Source organism: Erithacus rubecula, assembly GCF_903797595.1.
Source record: "Erithacus rubecula genome assembly, chromosome: 5".
NCBI classification, from domain to species: domain Eukaryota; kingdom Metazoa; phylum Chordata; class Aves; order Passeriformes; family Muscicapidae; genus Erithacus; species Erithacus rubecula.
The window spans coordinates 11482052-11498454 of record NC_136687.1 but is presented as its reverse complement, the minus strand read 5'-3'; the positions used below and the strand labels follow the sequence as shown (position 1 = coordinate 11498454).

The 16403-nt window shown below is 36.0% G+C and overlaps 1 protein-coding gene across 1 annotated transcript in view; it reads right to left on the bottom strand.

The window, feature by feature from the left end:
• Window positions 1-16403, bottom strand: part of STX18 (syntaxin 18) — a 59358-nt gene that overhangs the window by 2790 nt on the left and 40165 nt on the right. The window contains exons 3-8 of the mRNA XM_079306858.1: window positions 12395-12510; window positions 11225-11302; window positions 11057-11123; window positions 7580-7695; window positions 3039-3127; window positions 24-82 (exon numbers count right to left, since the gene is read on the bottom strand). Of these exons, the coding sequence (XP_079162984.1) occupies window positions 24-82; window positions 3039-3127; window positions 7580-7695; window positions 11057-11123; window positions 11225-11302; window positions 12395-12510 (525 nt within the window). The remainder of the gene's footprint in view (window positions 1-23; window positions 83-3038; window positions 3128-7579; window positions 7696-11056; window positions 11124-11224; window positions 11303-12394; window positions 12511-16403) is intronic.

The following is a 16403-nucleotide window of genomic DNA, read 5'->3' as shown; positions in this document are numbered from 1 at the left end:
CTGTCAAGTAACAGAAACTGTACCTGACTTCATCGAAGAGATTGTTCATTTCACCAACAAGTCTCTGGTTCTCCTGTTCAAACTGGAAAAAGGGGAGAAGAAAAATGACACAAAATTTACAGGTTTAATTTCCTAGAAGTGAGTCTGAAATGACACGTATGTGTTTGAAGATGGGCAACAGTCAATCTCACAGAGAAAGGCTTAGTCTTCTGACACAGACATTTCTATCATAAAGAATGAAGAAAAAAATTTTGTTTAACATCCAGATTTCTTTTTGTACTAGAGGCTCACTGTCTACCTCGTTGGTAAGAACAGCCTTCTCTCCTGGGTTAAAGGAGAGTCTAAGAGGAAGGTTACTGGGCACTGCCATCTTCAACATACTGCACAATTCCATAAAGTCCCATTGATTTCCACTCTGAAGATCCAATGGTTTTGTAAAATAAAATATTAACTGTCACAATACATTCAAGTGTCATTGTCACTGCTGTCTGTAGTGACACCACCTACAGAGCAGAGCATTTCTAAAAATATAATCACCTAGAATACTAAATATCACTATATTTACTTCACAGCAGCAGATGGCTAAAGGTGCTTCATCACTGCACTGCTTTACATTCATGACTATTGTATGTCTGGTTCTGGTGGAGTCACCTCACAACAAAGCCAAGGCACAGAACAAGGAAGTAGAACCATGAGATTTAACACTGGGATTGCTGGTTCTTGAGTGAATAAGTGGGGCCACCATGCTGCAATTGTTTTTTCTGATTTCTGTAAGGATATCTGTACAAACACTCAACATTAGAATTTCCCTATTCTGCTGCCTTCAAAAACTGAGATGGTAACTAATTGAGAAGACAAATGTTCAGTACAGGAACAGTGAATGACTTTAATCCTTTACAAATAGCACAAATCCACTTGAGAAAGTATTCTTTAAAAAGTCCCTTTGACATTTAAAACCTTCCACTGGCACAGATTGCTTTTTAAACTGCTAAATGATCGTTGCAACTTGAAATCATGGCTGATGGAGTGCTTGCACAGACAGCAGTTAAGATATGCTAAAACAAATTGAACAAAGGGTTTGAGTGCTGAACACATCATATACCAGTGCATCACAAAGGGATTTACAGGATGGGAAGATAAAACCAAGCTCTAGCCATCAGCATAGCTCAGCAATTTATGGCTTATTGAAGTAGCCTCTTTTATGGCAGTGAAAGATTCTGCTACCAAAGTATGGCATAAAGTGACAAACTGCTTAATATATGGCTAAAAATCCAAGGCATAAAATAAACAATCACCACTTCTTTTAGTAATCCCATGAGAGAAGTCATTAGATGTCCTGTTCCTGAATTTAAGACAAGACCAACCAACCAGAAAAAAGATAAAGTCAGAAAAAAGTAGATATTTTCATGGCTCCAAACAGCAGAGACAGATTTTTCCTACTCTATGCAATCACAAGACATCTGCTCACAATAACTGTAAAACACATTAATATACCTGTATTCAGAGTTATAAACTGAAATTTATTGTGTGAATCATGTAGCAGCCTACAAACATTTTGAACAACGTCAAGCTCTCTCCTGAGGGTAAAATCCTCTCCTGAGGATTTGCTAAAGTATATGACACAAACCACCTCAATTTAAAACCAACACAGCATTTTACAGAGTGCAAGCTACCCTTTTTGTAGAATTGTTTAGGATAGAAAAGATCTTGCAGATCAAGATAAGCCAGGGCCACCACTAAACCATGTCCCTAAGTGCCATGTCTATATGTCTTTTAAATACTGCCAGAGATGGTGACCACCACTTCCCTGAGCAGCTCAAAAACCCTTTCAGAGAGGAGACTCTTCCTATCATCCTAGGCCTACAGAACACAAGCAGCATTTGGCTTTCAGTCAGAAGGCCCTGTCAGAGCCATCACCCTCAACTCTCATTTCCCCTGTTTCACTGGAAGCTGACAGCAAGTGGCCTAACAGTATTGTGCCTAAAGAAAGGAAAAGGAAAATATGTAAAGAATCATCTTCTAAAATGAAACAGAAAGCAGGAGTAAGCCTCTAGATTTTAGACTGGCACTCAAGAACAATATGAGAGCACACAGAGCAGCTTCTGAAGAAAGTCTTCTTCTTAGCAAGGCATACCATAATTATGTGCAACTTACTCATCTCTGACTGGAAGAATGATGTGCTCTGTGGCTGGGAACACCTCAAGTCACTGCCAAGGAACCTTCACAAAGTCATACTGCTGCAGCCCTTTGCCCTGTAAAGCTCTCTGTTCTGATACCTGCACAGCTACTGATTGAAATCAGTTTTTCTTTCTTTATATAAACCCAAGGCAGTGTGTGCTAATGTAGAGAGCTCTGCTAAGAATTTTGAGCTCTGTTCAAAACAATAAATTTTAGAAATATCAAAAAATCTGACAGGCTGTCAGAAATCGTGCCTATGTCAGAGATTACATTCAAATGTAAGCAGAATTGGATCAATCTACAAACATGCTGATAGCAGAGAAATGTTAAAATGTTAAGATTAATTAAATTCTGTTGTGACAGATACCTTGTAGCTACTCTGTCTAGGAAACCAATCTGATTTTGATAATAAAAAATAAAAAGAAATAAAATTAAGTATAACTTCACGGTAATAATTAAATACTACAACTATTTGTGTTCTAGAAACTGTCTAATAAAAAAGAGCAAACAATTTATTCTTTCAGAACTTTCATAGTGATTCTTCTGATGTTGCCATGACTTCTATTGTTTTCTGACTAAACAAAGCAATTAGTAATTCTAATGTTAAACAATTTTAATTCCAATTATTGAAATATAGTTTTTATTAATTTCATGTCTCCATATAAATATTTTGTAGCATTTTTAACTATTAGCTGCTATCAGAAGAACCAGGAAATCGCAAACAAAAAGTGTATCTTATTATTCTGCATAAATTGTTAAAAATTAATTTAGGTGAATCTGTACTCTTTTTTTTTTTTTATTACATATGAATACAGAAGAATATACAATAGAATGGACAATTAGACATAGGATAAACTTACCATTTGTATTTCTTCAGGTGACAGCTCATCTTCACCTCTGCCATCCCCCCATAATCCAAGGTTACTTTGGGCATCAGGCAGATTTCTGTCTATAGAAGAACCACCAAACACTTGAGACACTGAATACTACAGGGCACTGAATAGTAAAGTCAATTTTTTATCCATGTTAGAGTGATGATGAAATTGTTGTACCTTCTTTGTCAGTTACTGAGATTCACCCAGTATTTACAGCACAAAATTCCATCAATAACATGTTATTTCCAAACAGGGCCAAAAGTCTTCATGTAGGTTTAATTTTGTGAACTAAAGGGAGTTGGATTAACATACTGACAAAGAAGGATGTAAAACAACTCATAATGCAGAGTTTTTAGGGCACAAAATACTGTAGCAGTTGTCTTTTAACAGAAAAACCACACAATTTTCAAAATAACAGTCTATATGCAAAGTATTAAGTTCCAGTGAGACAACAGAACCACCAGCCTCTCCTTTCAGAAACTAAAGACAGAATCTCAAAGATGTTTTAAGCTAAACTCAAACTCGATTTTGTCATGCTGTTAAAACTTCCTATTACAGTGCAAATCCCACACCACACTGTGCAAGAGGTCTTCCTGCATATAACAGGAATCTGCTCCAACCCCACAAATTAACCATAACACATCAAAGCTGCTTCATTCATTTCAGTCATAGTTCTCCTTTGATTAAAGCTACTCATCTGCATAAATCTTTGTATGAGTCGGGCATAAAAGATCTTGGAGGGCTATTTCTGGGATATTCCCTTCTGGAAGATTTAATTTTAGGCTTAATTATATACTTCTGATTATAGAGGAAGAAGTTAGAATGGAAGAGAAAAGAAACTGTGCTACAAAAATCTACTGTTTGTGAAGCTGCTCTAGCATCAGTGTTTAAAATCCTTGTAAGAATGCAGCCTTGAGAGAGCCTCTCTTCTCCCCACTGGCTGTAACAACCTTAAAAACCCAAGGGAGATCTGTACAACCCCACAATGGATCAACTCTCAACCTGCTTTGATGCATCAGATGCAGGTTGCAAATTAAAACACAGATTTAGTTTCTACCTTTTCATACATTTCAGGCCTCCTATTTATTCCAGTCAATCTTTTGAGCATTTATATGTATTTTAATTTGTTTTGCAGTAACTTCCTAGACATAATTTTTTTCTGTTGCTTAAGCAGCACTGATGCAACATCATTCACAGACTGACTTGTCTTGGAAAGCCTCTGAAAGGAGCAGTCCTCTTTATATTATGAAAACAGATATAAGGAGAAATTTTCCCTTTTATCCTTCACGATACAATTTGTGCAAACTTTTGAAAACATTAATACTGGAAAAGAGTATTGTGTATGTCTCCTTTATAAACTTTGTTTTGGCCTCCCAACAACCTAAGCAGGATGCATAAACAATGTCAACTGTTTACAAATGTTACAAATGAGGGATGTGGATAAGGAATATAATGAATTAAAACAACACAAAAAGAACCCCAAACAAAAAATAGATCAGTTCTTTCTTATGAGTAGTAAAATATAAACCCAAGAATCTCTTTAAATATTGATTAGAAAGCATCCAACTATTTTTTTCCATGAGGTACTATCAGCATTTAAAATCTATTTCACAGATACACAAAGCTTATTTGTTTAGGTAATCAATGTACTTACATTATATCAACATTACAATAAATTATTTACTGTATTAAAAAAGATAATTAGTTTATGGAGAAAAAAAAGAGAAAACTCCTCCTATTTTATCCCAGAGGAACCAATTAGTTTCAGGCCCTGCCAGCACTGTTAAAAAACAGCACCTGTATCCAATGTGATGGCTAATAAGCAAATACTCTTATGGTAAGAGGTAAGCAAGAAATATGTATCTCCCCAGGGTTCCTCCTGTCACTGTGGGATGTTTTGGGCTTTCTGCAGATTTCACAGAGCTGACATTAATGCTTTTCTGCAATTCAGCCAGCAAAAAAAAAAAAAAAAAAAAAAGAGCCAAACTACATTTCTATTTAAGAAAGAGAAGTAGTTAACTCATGACAGAGATATAAAATAATGATCAAGTGCTCTGAACCTTCTTCCATGCTGAAAAGAGACAGCTGCTAAGCTTGTGGACCAGTTCAAAAGCTACCCATTATTTACATTTATTTCCATAAACTAAATGTCAAATTTGTAATATGCAAATAAATACTGCCAGTATATAAAAGCACTCTCCAGAGAGACTATTTTCCTATCATGAGGCATGTCCACTATAATTCTAATGTAAACAGGTGCTTTGCCTCAAAACAAAGGTAATCACATTTTGCTTTGGTTTCTGCCAGAAAACCAGACAAAACCCAAGTTGTGCTTCAGCACATCAAGTAGTACATTCAGCTGTTCATCACAGTGTTCAAATTAAGGACAGGACCACAAGCTGCTCTCAAAAGTATCTTTACAGATGAGATTTAACCCAAGGGACCCAGGCATGTTGCTGATGGCTAATTCATTCAAAAATGAATTATCACCATTCTCTAAACCGACATCCTGAGGATGACAAAGCTTATTTCAAAATGCAAATGTTTCTCTGGCTTCCTAAAATTTGAAAAGTTACTTGAAAAAAAAAGTCTAAATCAAAGGCTGTAAGATTTAAACTGAGCTTCTTGTTTCCTAGTCATCTTGTTCATGTTATTTTCACACTGTGATAACCACCTACCAGCAAAGTCACAAGGCTGATTCCTATAAGCAGCAGCAACCAGCACTTACCCTTATGTGAGGAATCACAGGCTGTGTGCATTTGCATACTGTTCCAGACAGATTTATTTTGATATAAAAGTTCCATAGTTTTCTCAAAGTCTAGTCAGCAACCCCTTGTAAGTACTGCAGCAGCACCACTTGTATGGCAGACCCCTACTTTCTCATAAAAATTAAAGCAAAAATTAATGAAAGGGAGAACTGGAGTAATCAAAATTAATGTGCAATAAAATAGCTGCATTTCTATTTACTGCAATGTGTCCAAGGCAACCAAGGAACAGTATTTTCCATGGTGTGGCACAGATTTTTGGAGCTAAAAATTGTAATGACACTATGTGGTGGGAGTGCACACTTCGAGAGATTGCAGGGACATTTGGTAACAAGGAAAGATCACAGGGCAATGAAGATGCTACTATGCTGCTGCTTCTCCAGTGGCACCAGCTCACAGCTGCAAAACACTGATAACAGGTTAAGGTGAAACTCATCTATGTGCCTGTGTGCTGCATCACTCATGACACACTATAAAAAGGTAAGCACTAGAAACAGCACATAATCAAAACCTGTACTTCTTACAATAAATTCAGTGTCAAGGGGGAAAAAAAGGCACACTGAGAGGGCTGCAGAAGTACAAACTGGTTAGGAAGATAAGCAAAGCCATTTTCAGAAAATGAAGTCATTCACACATTGTGAGGTAATTCAGTGTTAGAGACCTCATCCAGAAGTGGAGCACCCTCTTCACATGAATCCACCCTCTGTATGGCCCTGGAGTCACCTAACAGAGGAACTTAACTAGTTTAATAAAAATCATTAAAGAAAAAACTATTTATCAGAATAATATGGCCAACCATTGCATTTGTTCTATCCTGATAAACTGTTATCCCAGTGTAATGAAATTAGAAGGAAAAAAATTCCTGCTGTAAAACACATTTAAAGGAGCACCTTGGTCTCCTTTAGACAACACAAGTGGGAAACCTCAAGCCAGGGAAAGCAACATCAGAATCACAGAAACAAATTTTCTCTTTAGGCATGAAACCTGAAATTATCTGCATAGTGGTGGTACTCCAAAGGGCACTCTGCTCCAAAGCTCTGCCAGCATACACATCCCAGGACAGGCTGAAATGGCTAATAGCATTGAAATGGCTTCTATCCCTTAGACTGAGATGCAGGCAACCAGGAATGAGAACCAGTGCTTGCAAATCCCATTGAGATCTGCTCCATCTGCAATGACCTCAAGGTCAGAGATACTGCTTTGGACTTCTGGCTATTTCCTGCCCACTGAAAGATGAGATGCAATCCTCCCAGCAGGGCAACTCAATGCTGTCAGGAAGAAAGCCCCAAAACTACTGGATCTGACCAGCCAATAACCTCCTCTGTGTGAGCATGTTCCACCTTCTAGTTCCTACTGCAGAAGTGTCCAACTCAAGGTCTCTGTGCTTAAAAACTACAGAATGTTCCCAGAGAGTAGCTGACCTACCTTCTAATTCCCTGCATTCAGTGAAAGGAATATGGAAAAATCAGACAAATTTCAGAAGATAGGATATTGATAAAAATAAATGAAAGTTCATAAAGAGGTTATTATGAGGATGAAGAATTCAGCAAAGCATATCACTTGTTTATTAGCTTGCATGTCAAAAAGTTTAAGATTTTGCTTCCTCAGTCTCACAATATGCTGCACAGAAGCCTGATCAGCTCAGGGAAGATGAAAATGGAAAACCAATCACAGCAATTGACCCTTCTAAAGTGAAGGAAGTACTACTGACCAGACAGGTCTTGCCACAAAAAGTAAAATGTAACTACGTTTTATTCTTACCTTTGCTTTCCTCTGCAGAAAGTTTTTCTTCTGAATCCTCTGAAGGACTCTGTGAAGATTTTTCAGAGGAAAGAGGTGATTTGGACACATTGGTCTGCTCAGGTTCAAGTTTGGACCTGGAAGTACAAGAGCCTATGATTTAACTGATATTACACAGATATATTTCTCTAAAATGAGAACAACCATGGATTACTAAATTCAATACTTTTTAATTCAATAATTTTTGTGAACTTCATATTAAAGATTTTCCAGCCAAGATACAAAATGTACTTAGCAACTGTCACTGAAATATTGTTACAAAGGCAAAGAAAGCATGATTAGTATTCCTGGACAAAATGCACACATGCCCAGAGTTGAGAATATTGAAGGTTACAGCATAAAAATACACTGTATTAAACTTCCTTTCAAAAATCCAGTTTTGGGGTTTTTTTAAGTCAACATTTAGGTCATACTGAAAAATTTTAGTAGCAATGGCTAAGCACTACTTTATTTTTTTTTCAAATAATAATGATAATTTTACTTTACATTTTCAATTATCATAAAGGAAATACAATATCATTAGTTTTCTTATAGTACTTCTAAGTCCCTATTAGGTAATTTACAAAGGCAATGCAAAACATGAGAAGTTTATTCAGTGACTATATATTAAGTACTTGTTTAAGTATGTTTCAGTGTGGCATCAAAAAATGTTGAAAATTAGTGGCAACATGTTTTTTTTCCAGTAAATTTCTGTGGTTTATTGTTGTCTACAATGAATTCTGTAACTGCTACATAGCAAGCAGTTAAATGTTTAATAATGCTGCCAGAGAACCAAAAATCCAAAAACAAATGGGTGGTATCACCTGCTGTGCCAGGTGATTCCACCCTACCCTTTACCACTTCCTACCCTCTCAAATATAATCAAAGTTAATCTAATTAAAATCTGCAATTCTCCCCTGTGCCTAACAGAAGGTATTGCTTTTTGTGTTCGTTCTCAGCATTGTGTCTAAATTCTGACCTATAATTAGAAAATTCTGTGAAAAACAGGATATAATGCAATCACTGAGTGATTGCTATTTAACAAGAAAAAACTGTAGCAGGGAACCTTTTTTTAGTTATAAAACCTCTGCAAGTACTGGGCTTTTGGTAATTTTACAGAGAAGAATTCTTCTCTCATCTTCTTCCTCTCAAATTTGACTAATAATAAGGGAAAAAAACTTATCTACATATCTGTGCAGTTCAAATAATAGTTTTAATACTAATAAAACACCAATTCCCCAGGTAACAAAAGTATCAGCCTGATTTGAATAATTGCATACATAATTCACAAAATCTTCCAATGGAAAAAGAAGTTCAAAATTGAAATTAAATATAATCTTGAATACCAATAAACATTAAAATTGAAAATCACACCCAAGTACCTTTACAGAACAAAATGCTTGTGTTTCTATTTCCCAGCTTTTCTTTCTGTGAAAGTAGTCCTAACCATCTGAACTTTTTAATCAAAAAATGTGAGTGAATACATAAAGGCAACCTCTGTAAGAAAATTATAATACTCAGGCAATTTGTTGAAGAGGATAGTTATCAATATAAAAGGAAACATGGTGAAATATATTTCTCTGTCAAACTTTTCAGTATTGTCTGATATGTTTGTATTTTAAATTGACTGCACTGCAGGAAGGAAGAGCTGCACTAGGATTAATTTATTTCTAAAGAAACACATTTCTTACTGTTTGTTGTCCTTAGTGTGCACAGTATAGGAATACAGGAAACTTTCAATTTAAAATGAACAAAGTGTCTGGGATGTACCATTTAAAGGATGCCATGTTCTCTTAAGAGGGGGTACACATTCTTATCACATAAAGCACTTGCTGACATCCTCAGGGAAATTATAAATCAACATTACTATTTTTCTTTAAGTCATTATAAAGATAGGGTTATGCCCTGTGATTTATTTGAATTGAATTTTAATTTAAATGACAATTTAGCCATCACATCACATCTGCAATGCATACAGATTCCACCTGGTCAACATCTGTTTTCTAGTTCTTGCATCCATAAAGAGAGGAAGAGAGGGACCCTCCAATAAAAAAAAAAAACATCTTTTGGGTTAATTCCTAATGCCTTATTGCTCTTTAGTTAAGTGGCACTCCAACTTCTGAAACAGCACATCAAATTGAGATTTCTTCTCTGTTTATTTATTGGAGAAATCCTGAACCTGGGATTTCACATGGCAACAGTAACATAAGAATACTAACAAAAGAGCTGGTATTCATTAGCTACTGCTCTGACTGCAGGAACAATGCTATCATTCTTTGAAGCTCCTTCACATGAAGAATACTGATAAGATTCTGTATTTTTACACATTAAAAATATCACACAGTTTGTTTCTGTATGTTTTTTTTTTCTGAAAAGTGGTGGGAGCTACAAAAACACCAATGCCTTATTTTTCTCTTATTACTTCTTAACAAGTTTCAAAAGTTTCAGAAGTGATTTGTGGTATTTTGTTTTCTTGATTTTGGTCTTTTCCTCCATATGTACTATTACTATGTCTCATGAGGATATATTTGAGTGAATCTCTAATTGTGCCTAATCAGTCTGAATCATTCTAACAAAATCAAAATATACCTATGAACTTTTGAAAACATCTCTCTGGGTTCAGTGTAACTGTAGCTGATCAACCCAAACACCATCATCAAGTCTTGGAAAAATGCTCAAGAATTCATTTATGTGCATGTTCTAGAACTATATTTTTTTAAATTATAATATAGATAATGGACCTTGAGGTTACTTATCAAATAATGCAGAGTGAGAAGACATGGAAAGCCTCTCAGGTATTAAATACATTGCAAACCTGCTCACTTTCCTTATCATGCTCACAACTGGGAGCACGCGGAAAAAGAAAGTTAAGAAGTACAGGGTTTGAAACTTGACTGGAAAAAAAATCACACCAGACCAAAAATGTGGCAAGCACATCACCTGTAATGTCCCCTAGACATTTTCAGCTCTACATCAGCAGCCTTAACAAATGCCACTAAAGGAAGGGGAAGCTCTTGCTTCTGTTCAGAAGTTACCTTCTAGTTTTTATTTTCATCATGTTTCTACTTGCCATGAACACCTGCCATGCCAAGCAGTATTTATTAACAACAGTCACTTGTTTAGCAAAAAGATAGGATCTTTTAAAAAAAGCAAAAAAAAAAAAAAAATTGGTGAATTTGTAGAAGTCAAATAGCTTTACTAACCCACATGTTACTGATTTGGTGCTTTTATCCTTTACCTAAATGAGAAATACAGCTATGGCACTCTGCTGCTTTCAGACTTGACTCCACATGCCTGAAGTGTAGAGAGCCCTGGAATGCACCTGTTGACAATAGAAGCTGCTCATCAAACCACAAACTTCCATTAAACAAGCTCCTTAGAATCTAAACCTGAACAATAGTTTTGTTGAACGTCCTACAAGTGAAAGACACAGTTAAACTATTTTTTTACATTACTCACAGTCTCTTCTTATCTATCACTCGCTTAACTCGGATGGCTCTTTGTTCAGAATACAGCTTGCACACTCCTGTTCAAGACAGCAGTAAACAAAATTTCAGGTTAAAAGAGCAAGACTCCTTTCTTGGAAAATACAATCAGTCATTAGTAATTATTCAGTAAACTAAGTACTTTTTAAGTAATCTTCAATGAAGTCCAAGACAGCTGTTCTGTGCTCCTTCACCTGAGCAGACTGGACACCCTTGTGTGCTGAAATTCAAAAGAAAAATATAAAACAGTCTTTTAACTTTTTACTGAATTCCACAACAGTTTGCACTTTCAGTTGATATGCAAATTATATTCAAAAGTCTAGTCACATTTTATATATGTTATATATTAGTATTTCTTTAAACATATAAACATATGTTTTATATATGTTGAAATATATATTCTCTGTAGCAGCAAGTCATTACAACAAACCAAAACCTGAAAATAACTATAGTATTTTTATATATGCCACACACTTCTATTATGGCAACTAAACTCTAAACAGGAATAAGCAGCTAAGAACAGCAAAACAGATTGAGAGATCTAGATCTAGAACTTGTTTGAATTATTGAACTTGTTCAAATTCCCCAGTATATTGACAATGTGAAAATTTTTGGGATTTATTGTGTCAAACATCCTTTTAATTCACATATATAGATATTTTTCATTTTTATACTATGCAGTTTCCATGCACAGCTGACATTCAATGATTCTGAATAATGCTACAACTGTGTTTAGATGCCATTTTAAGCTGATTAAAATCTTTTGTGTATGAATAAAATAGTGAGATGCAGCAAGCCCACTTGAAAATGGCAACAGAGAAATTCTCTCTCTATGACTTTCACAAGATAGTGTAGTAAAGTATGATCCCATATTCAACTTGTCAAAACCACTTTTAATTTACCAGGACTCTGTTAAAGTTATTCAATTATCTCAAACTTGGAAGTATGATACCTGTAATACCTTACAGGTAGACAAGCTAGTAAAAGACAATGATCAAATTTAGAGAGCTTTGGTTTAGGCCTCTGTGCCACACTGCTGAATAACTACTCAAACAGCAAATATTTACAACTCTTTTTTACACTTGTTAACAGGTGTATTTGAACACATAAGCAAAATTCTATGCTCTGGCTTCTCCTTCCACTATCATTAAAGAAAATTGAATTACAGTACTAATCAGCCAATTGGATTACACCAATGCAAACCAAAAGGCAACGAGACCTCCCCAATATTTTTCCTGAAGCATTCAAGATTCACCATTACCTTAGCCTTTATCAAGAACTAAAAAAACCATGTAAGAGCTGCTTAGTTTACCTTCTGTTCTGAGCTGATGGATGGCATCAGCACAGGTTCTCATAAACACCTGGGCATCTTGATCTATCTGGTCCCGCTCTGTATCCGTCATCCTCCCATAATCAGACATAATGTGGCTGAGAAACAAAACAAACCAATCACTTGAAAAATCCCCAACACAGAATCCCCAAGTAACACCTCAGACCTTCTTGTGACTCACCATCTTTGTGAGAACTTTTTTGCAACACTTATTTTCACAGAAAAAGTAATAAAAAGTAGAGTAACTACCACTGATAAAAATGCCACTCCTATAATGTTGGGAGGCTTTTCTTTAGAACACTTTTCCTAGTAAAGTATGTAGAAAAAGCAGTACCTCCTATCATCTTGTACATAACCAAAAACAGATAAAGAGAAATACAACTAGAAAATATATCACTGCCCTCAGTACTTTTTCCAATGAAGTGTCCTAAAAAACACAAAACCAATTAAGATACAGGAATAGCTCAAATACTGAAAGAAGTACCAAAAAAGGAACTTATTTTACTTAAATATGCTTTTATTATGCTAAATACAGTGCTTCATTTTTAAAGTAGCAGTACTCTGAAACTGTGAATTCAAACTAGAGGAAGAATACTGGAAAATAATGCATCAAATTGATTGCAATATTTATTAAAACCTGCTTGCATTGTTTATTTCTATTTTAGATTATACATTATGCATTTAGTATTTTCTAATACTAATATATCTTTTTGTTGATAAATTAATAAAAATGGAGGCCCGTCCTTAAAATATTAACTGACTGTAGGTAACCAGCAGAAAAGCATATTGTATCAAGGTATTTAAGAGTGTTTCCACAGCCATAGCTGACAGGATGATAAAACTCTGTTACAGCAAAAAAAAAAAGTCCATATTGGGTTTCCTGATGATGCAGTGATCACAGCCTATTATATCTGCTTTTTAAAAAATGAAAGAAAACTTTAACTCATACCTGCATTTGAATTTTTTTTTATATGTGAAAATTTCCTCATGTGGAATACAACTACATTAATGCAGTTATACAAGTAAAAAGGGAGGATCTTCAATATTTAGCCTGATAACCTTAGAGATCTCTTACACACTTCACTGCAGTAATGCCAAAGCTCCCCTGTGTCTGCTGCAATCCCAGCCACAGGAATGGCCACACAGGTTCACACAAGCCCATCTCACCAATGCAGCTCCTTCCTGCATCACCAGTGCACTGCAAGCACAGGTCCAGATCTCCCCCACAAAGATTTAAGGATACTCTAAAGTCTTTGAGTATTATACCAAAATCTCTTCATTCCCATCCCATATTTTACATAAAAAATCAGGATATGGCCCATCTGACTTGAAAATCAGTTTCTGCTTATTGATCACCTAGTACACAAGCACAGATTAGCAAGCAAACAGTAAGACAAACTAATTAGAAGCCATAATCTGTATTTTACGTGTTTGTTTTCCAAAACTGCAATATATTTGACATCTAAACATCAGGGCTTTTTTGCCCTATACTAAATGTCATAAAATTATCCATTATTCCTTAGAGAAAACCAGCCATATGTAGTGTTTCCATTTATTTTTAGTAGTTCAATACTTTCCTTTGCTCAGGACAGCCAGGTTTCATAAATTTGTGGCAAAATTCCTATCACAGCCATAATCAGTGTTTTTCTAAGCTGAAACTGTTCATCACACTCGCTGAAAAAGCAGCTTATGGAGGATGAAAGATTTGAAATTGCTTGATTTTAGAAATAGCTGATAAGAGAGCATTTCCCCGACCTGGCTAAGATGATACATGGGCAGTTACAAATGCAATATAAGATAACTCATACTGTAAATATATTGGGGCAGATCTCTCCCCTACTCCCTCTGCACAGCTTGTATAGGTATTTTTGTTGCTACTCTGTTGGATAAGCAAGTTCTAAGCATGTGTAAAGTCAGGAAATCCATACCTACATCCATCTCCACACAGGCCAAGGCAGAAGGGGACCATTAAGACCATCTGGTATGGCATAATTCATAATATCATTCAGTGAGCTCAGCCTAGAGAGTTGCTTGAGCTTTTTGGGGCACACAGATTTAGGTGGGAAATAAGGAGGGAGAATCAGCTGCATGAGGGCTCCTTGATGAAAGAACTCCACTCTTCTATTTCAGATTACAAAAATAAATTCTGGGTGATCTGCTACTGAATAGGATACAAAGTTCTCGTGTTTGTTAAGTCTAGCTTCTTGTACCCTTCCCAGCTTTGTAGTATTTGCAGAGCTCTACACTTTCTAGGCACTTTTTAACATAAGAGGGTAAAATAAAGACTACAAAACACAAATCAGAATTTTCTTTAAAATCAGACTTAGAAATACATTTGAAAAAACTTGCCTCAGGCACACTTCATTTTTTACTAACAGTTTAACTAGTGGTAGTATAGTGATACACTGAGGATAATTGCAACAGCTTTTTAACATTGGGAAGCAAGTTGTTAAGTTACTTTCCCTAGTTACTTATAGAAAACCAGGGTAGATCAAATTCTTAAATAGGAGTTTCACAGCTTCAAAGCTAGTAAAATGCAGCTTAATCCAGTAAACAAGAAACAGAATACTTTTCCTTTTATAACTGCTTACAGCTTACACAGCGTCTGGTACCAGTGCTTTTGAACATGAGCTGGTGAAGCCACTCAGAGGGAAGGATACCTGAAACCCAACCTCCTTGGGAAGGCAAGAATGGAGTCATACAATCACATCCCATTATGTCAGAACACATATGGCATCCACTAGTACTAACAGGGTACTGAAGTCCCCACTGCACTCCCCAGTAAATCTGCACATGGAGATTATACTGAAAATCCATTTAATCACCATCCTCTACCGGAAGAGGAACCATTCATTAAAATAAAACAAGCCAAAGAAAAACAAAACCACATAAAAACATCAAACAAAAAACAACAGAACAGAAAAAAAATCCAGCTGTGTCTTGTTTGTCAGAGATAAAAATGCATGCTCAGAAGAGCAGTGGCAGTATCACAGCAGTGGACTGTTCCATCACTAAAATCAAGAAGGGCCAAGCAAATCCGGTTTGCAGAAGCAATCAGAATAATTAGCCAAGATATGCCCAGAAAAAGAACAGAGAAAGGAGAAAAAGAAATTCCTCTGGATTTTCATCCATGTCAATAAGAGAAAAGTTCATCAGAAACTTGGGCTAGAAGGCAACTTGGCTTATTTGTGATTTTTAACAGTGGGTGAAGAGTATAATGAAGACAGTGACTATCAAGTAGACAGTGAGAGATCAACTGAGCCTTGTTGAGCTCAAACAGAAAGATCAGAATACAAAGTGCAAATTACTTCTGATTTCTCTTGACAAATCTAAAGGAACACAGCATGCAGGGATGCACTCAGAAAAGGATCAAGTGCAGGATGTGACACAACTGGGCACAGATGCCAGTGATAACAAGAGATTGCTCTGCCAACATTACTAGAAGAAACACATAAGAATGTGGTCTTGGCTTATTACTCAACAGAGAAGTAAAATTATATGCAGTATATTAATTCATTCTAGATGTTTATTGCTTTGTTTGGGGTTTTTTTGCACTAACTTTCATCATTAATGTCACTTGAAAGCTGCAGTTACTATTCCTTTTAGCTTACTGCTTCTTAATCATCTGGGCCAAATGTAATACCTGCCATTTTAGAAAGATCATAATTCATTGTTGATGTTATCAACAATAGCAAGTGTCAGATAATGTATTAGTCAACAGGCTGCTGAGTGAACAGTGTGAGAGAGAGAGCTATGTGAACCAGGTCATAGCACAAGTGTACCTGAAGGTGCAGTGGCTCCTGTGACAAGGCTGAAGGTAAACTTGGTGAGCTGCATATCCCTCCTATCTGTGGGACAAAGCTGTGCTCTTGAATGGAACTAACCAACTTCCAAAAAAGCCCAGGGTGTATGCACATTCACACAGAGTGCAGAGAGAGGAGACCAAGCCCTGGAATAAAATAGGAAATGCATCAAATGACAGGATGTATCC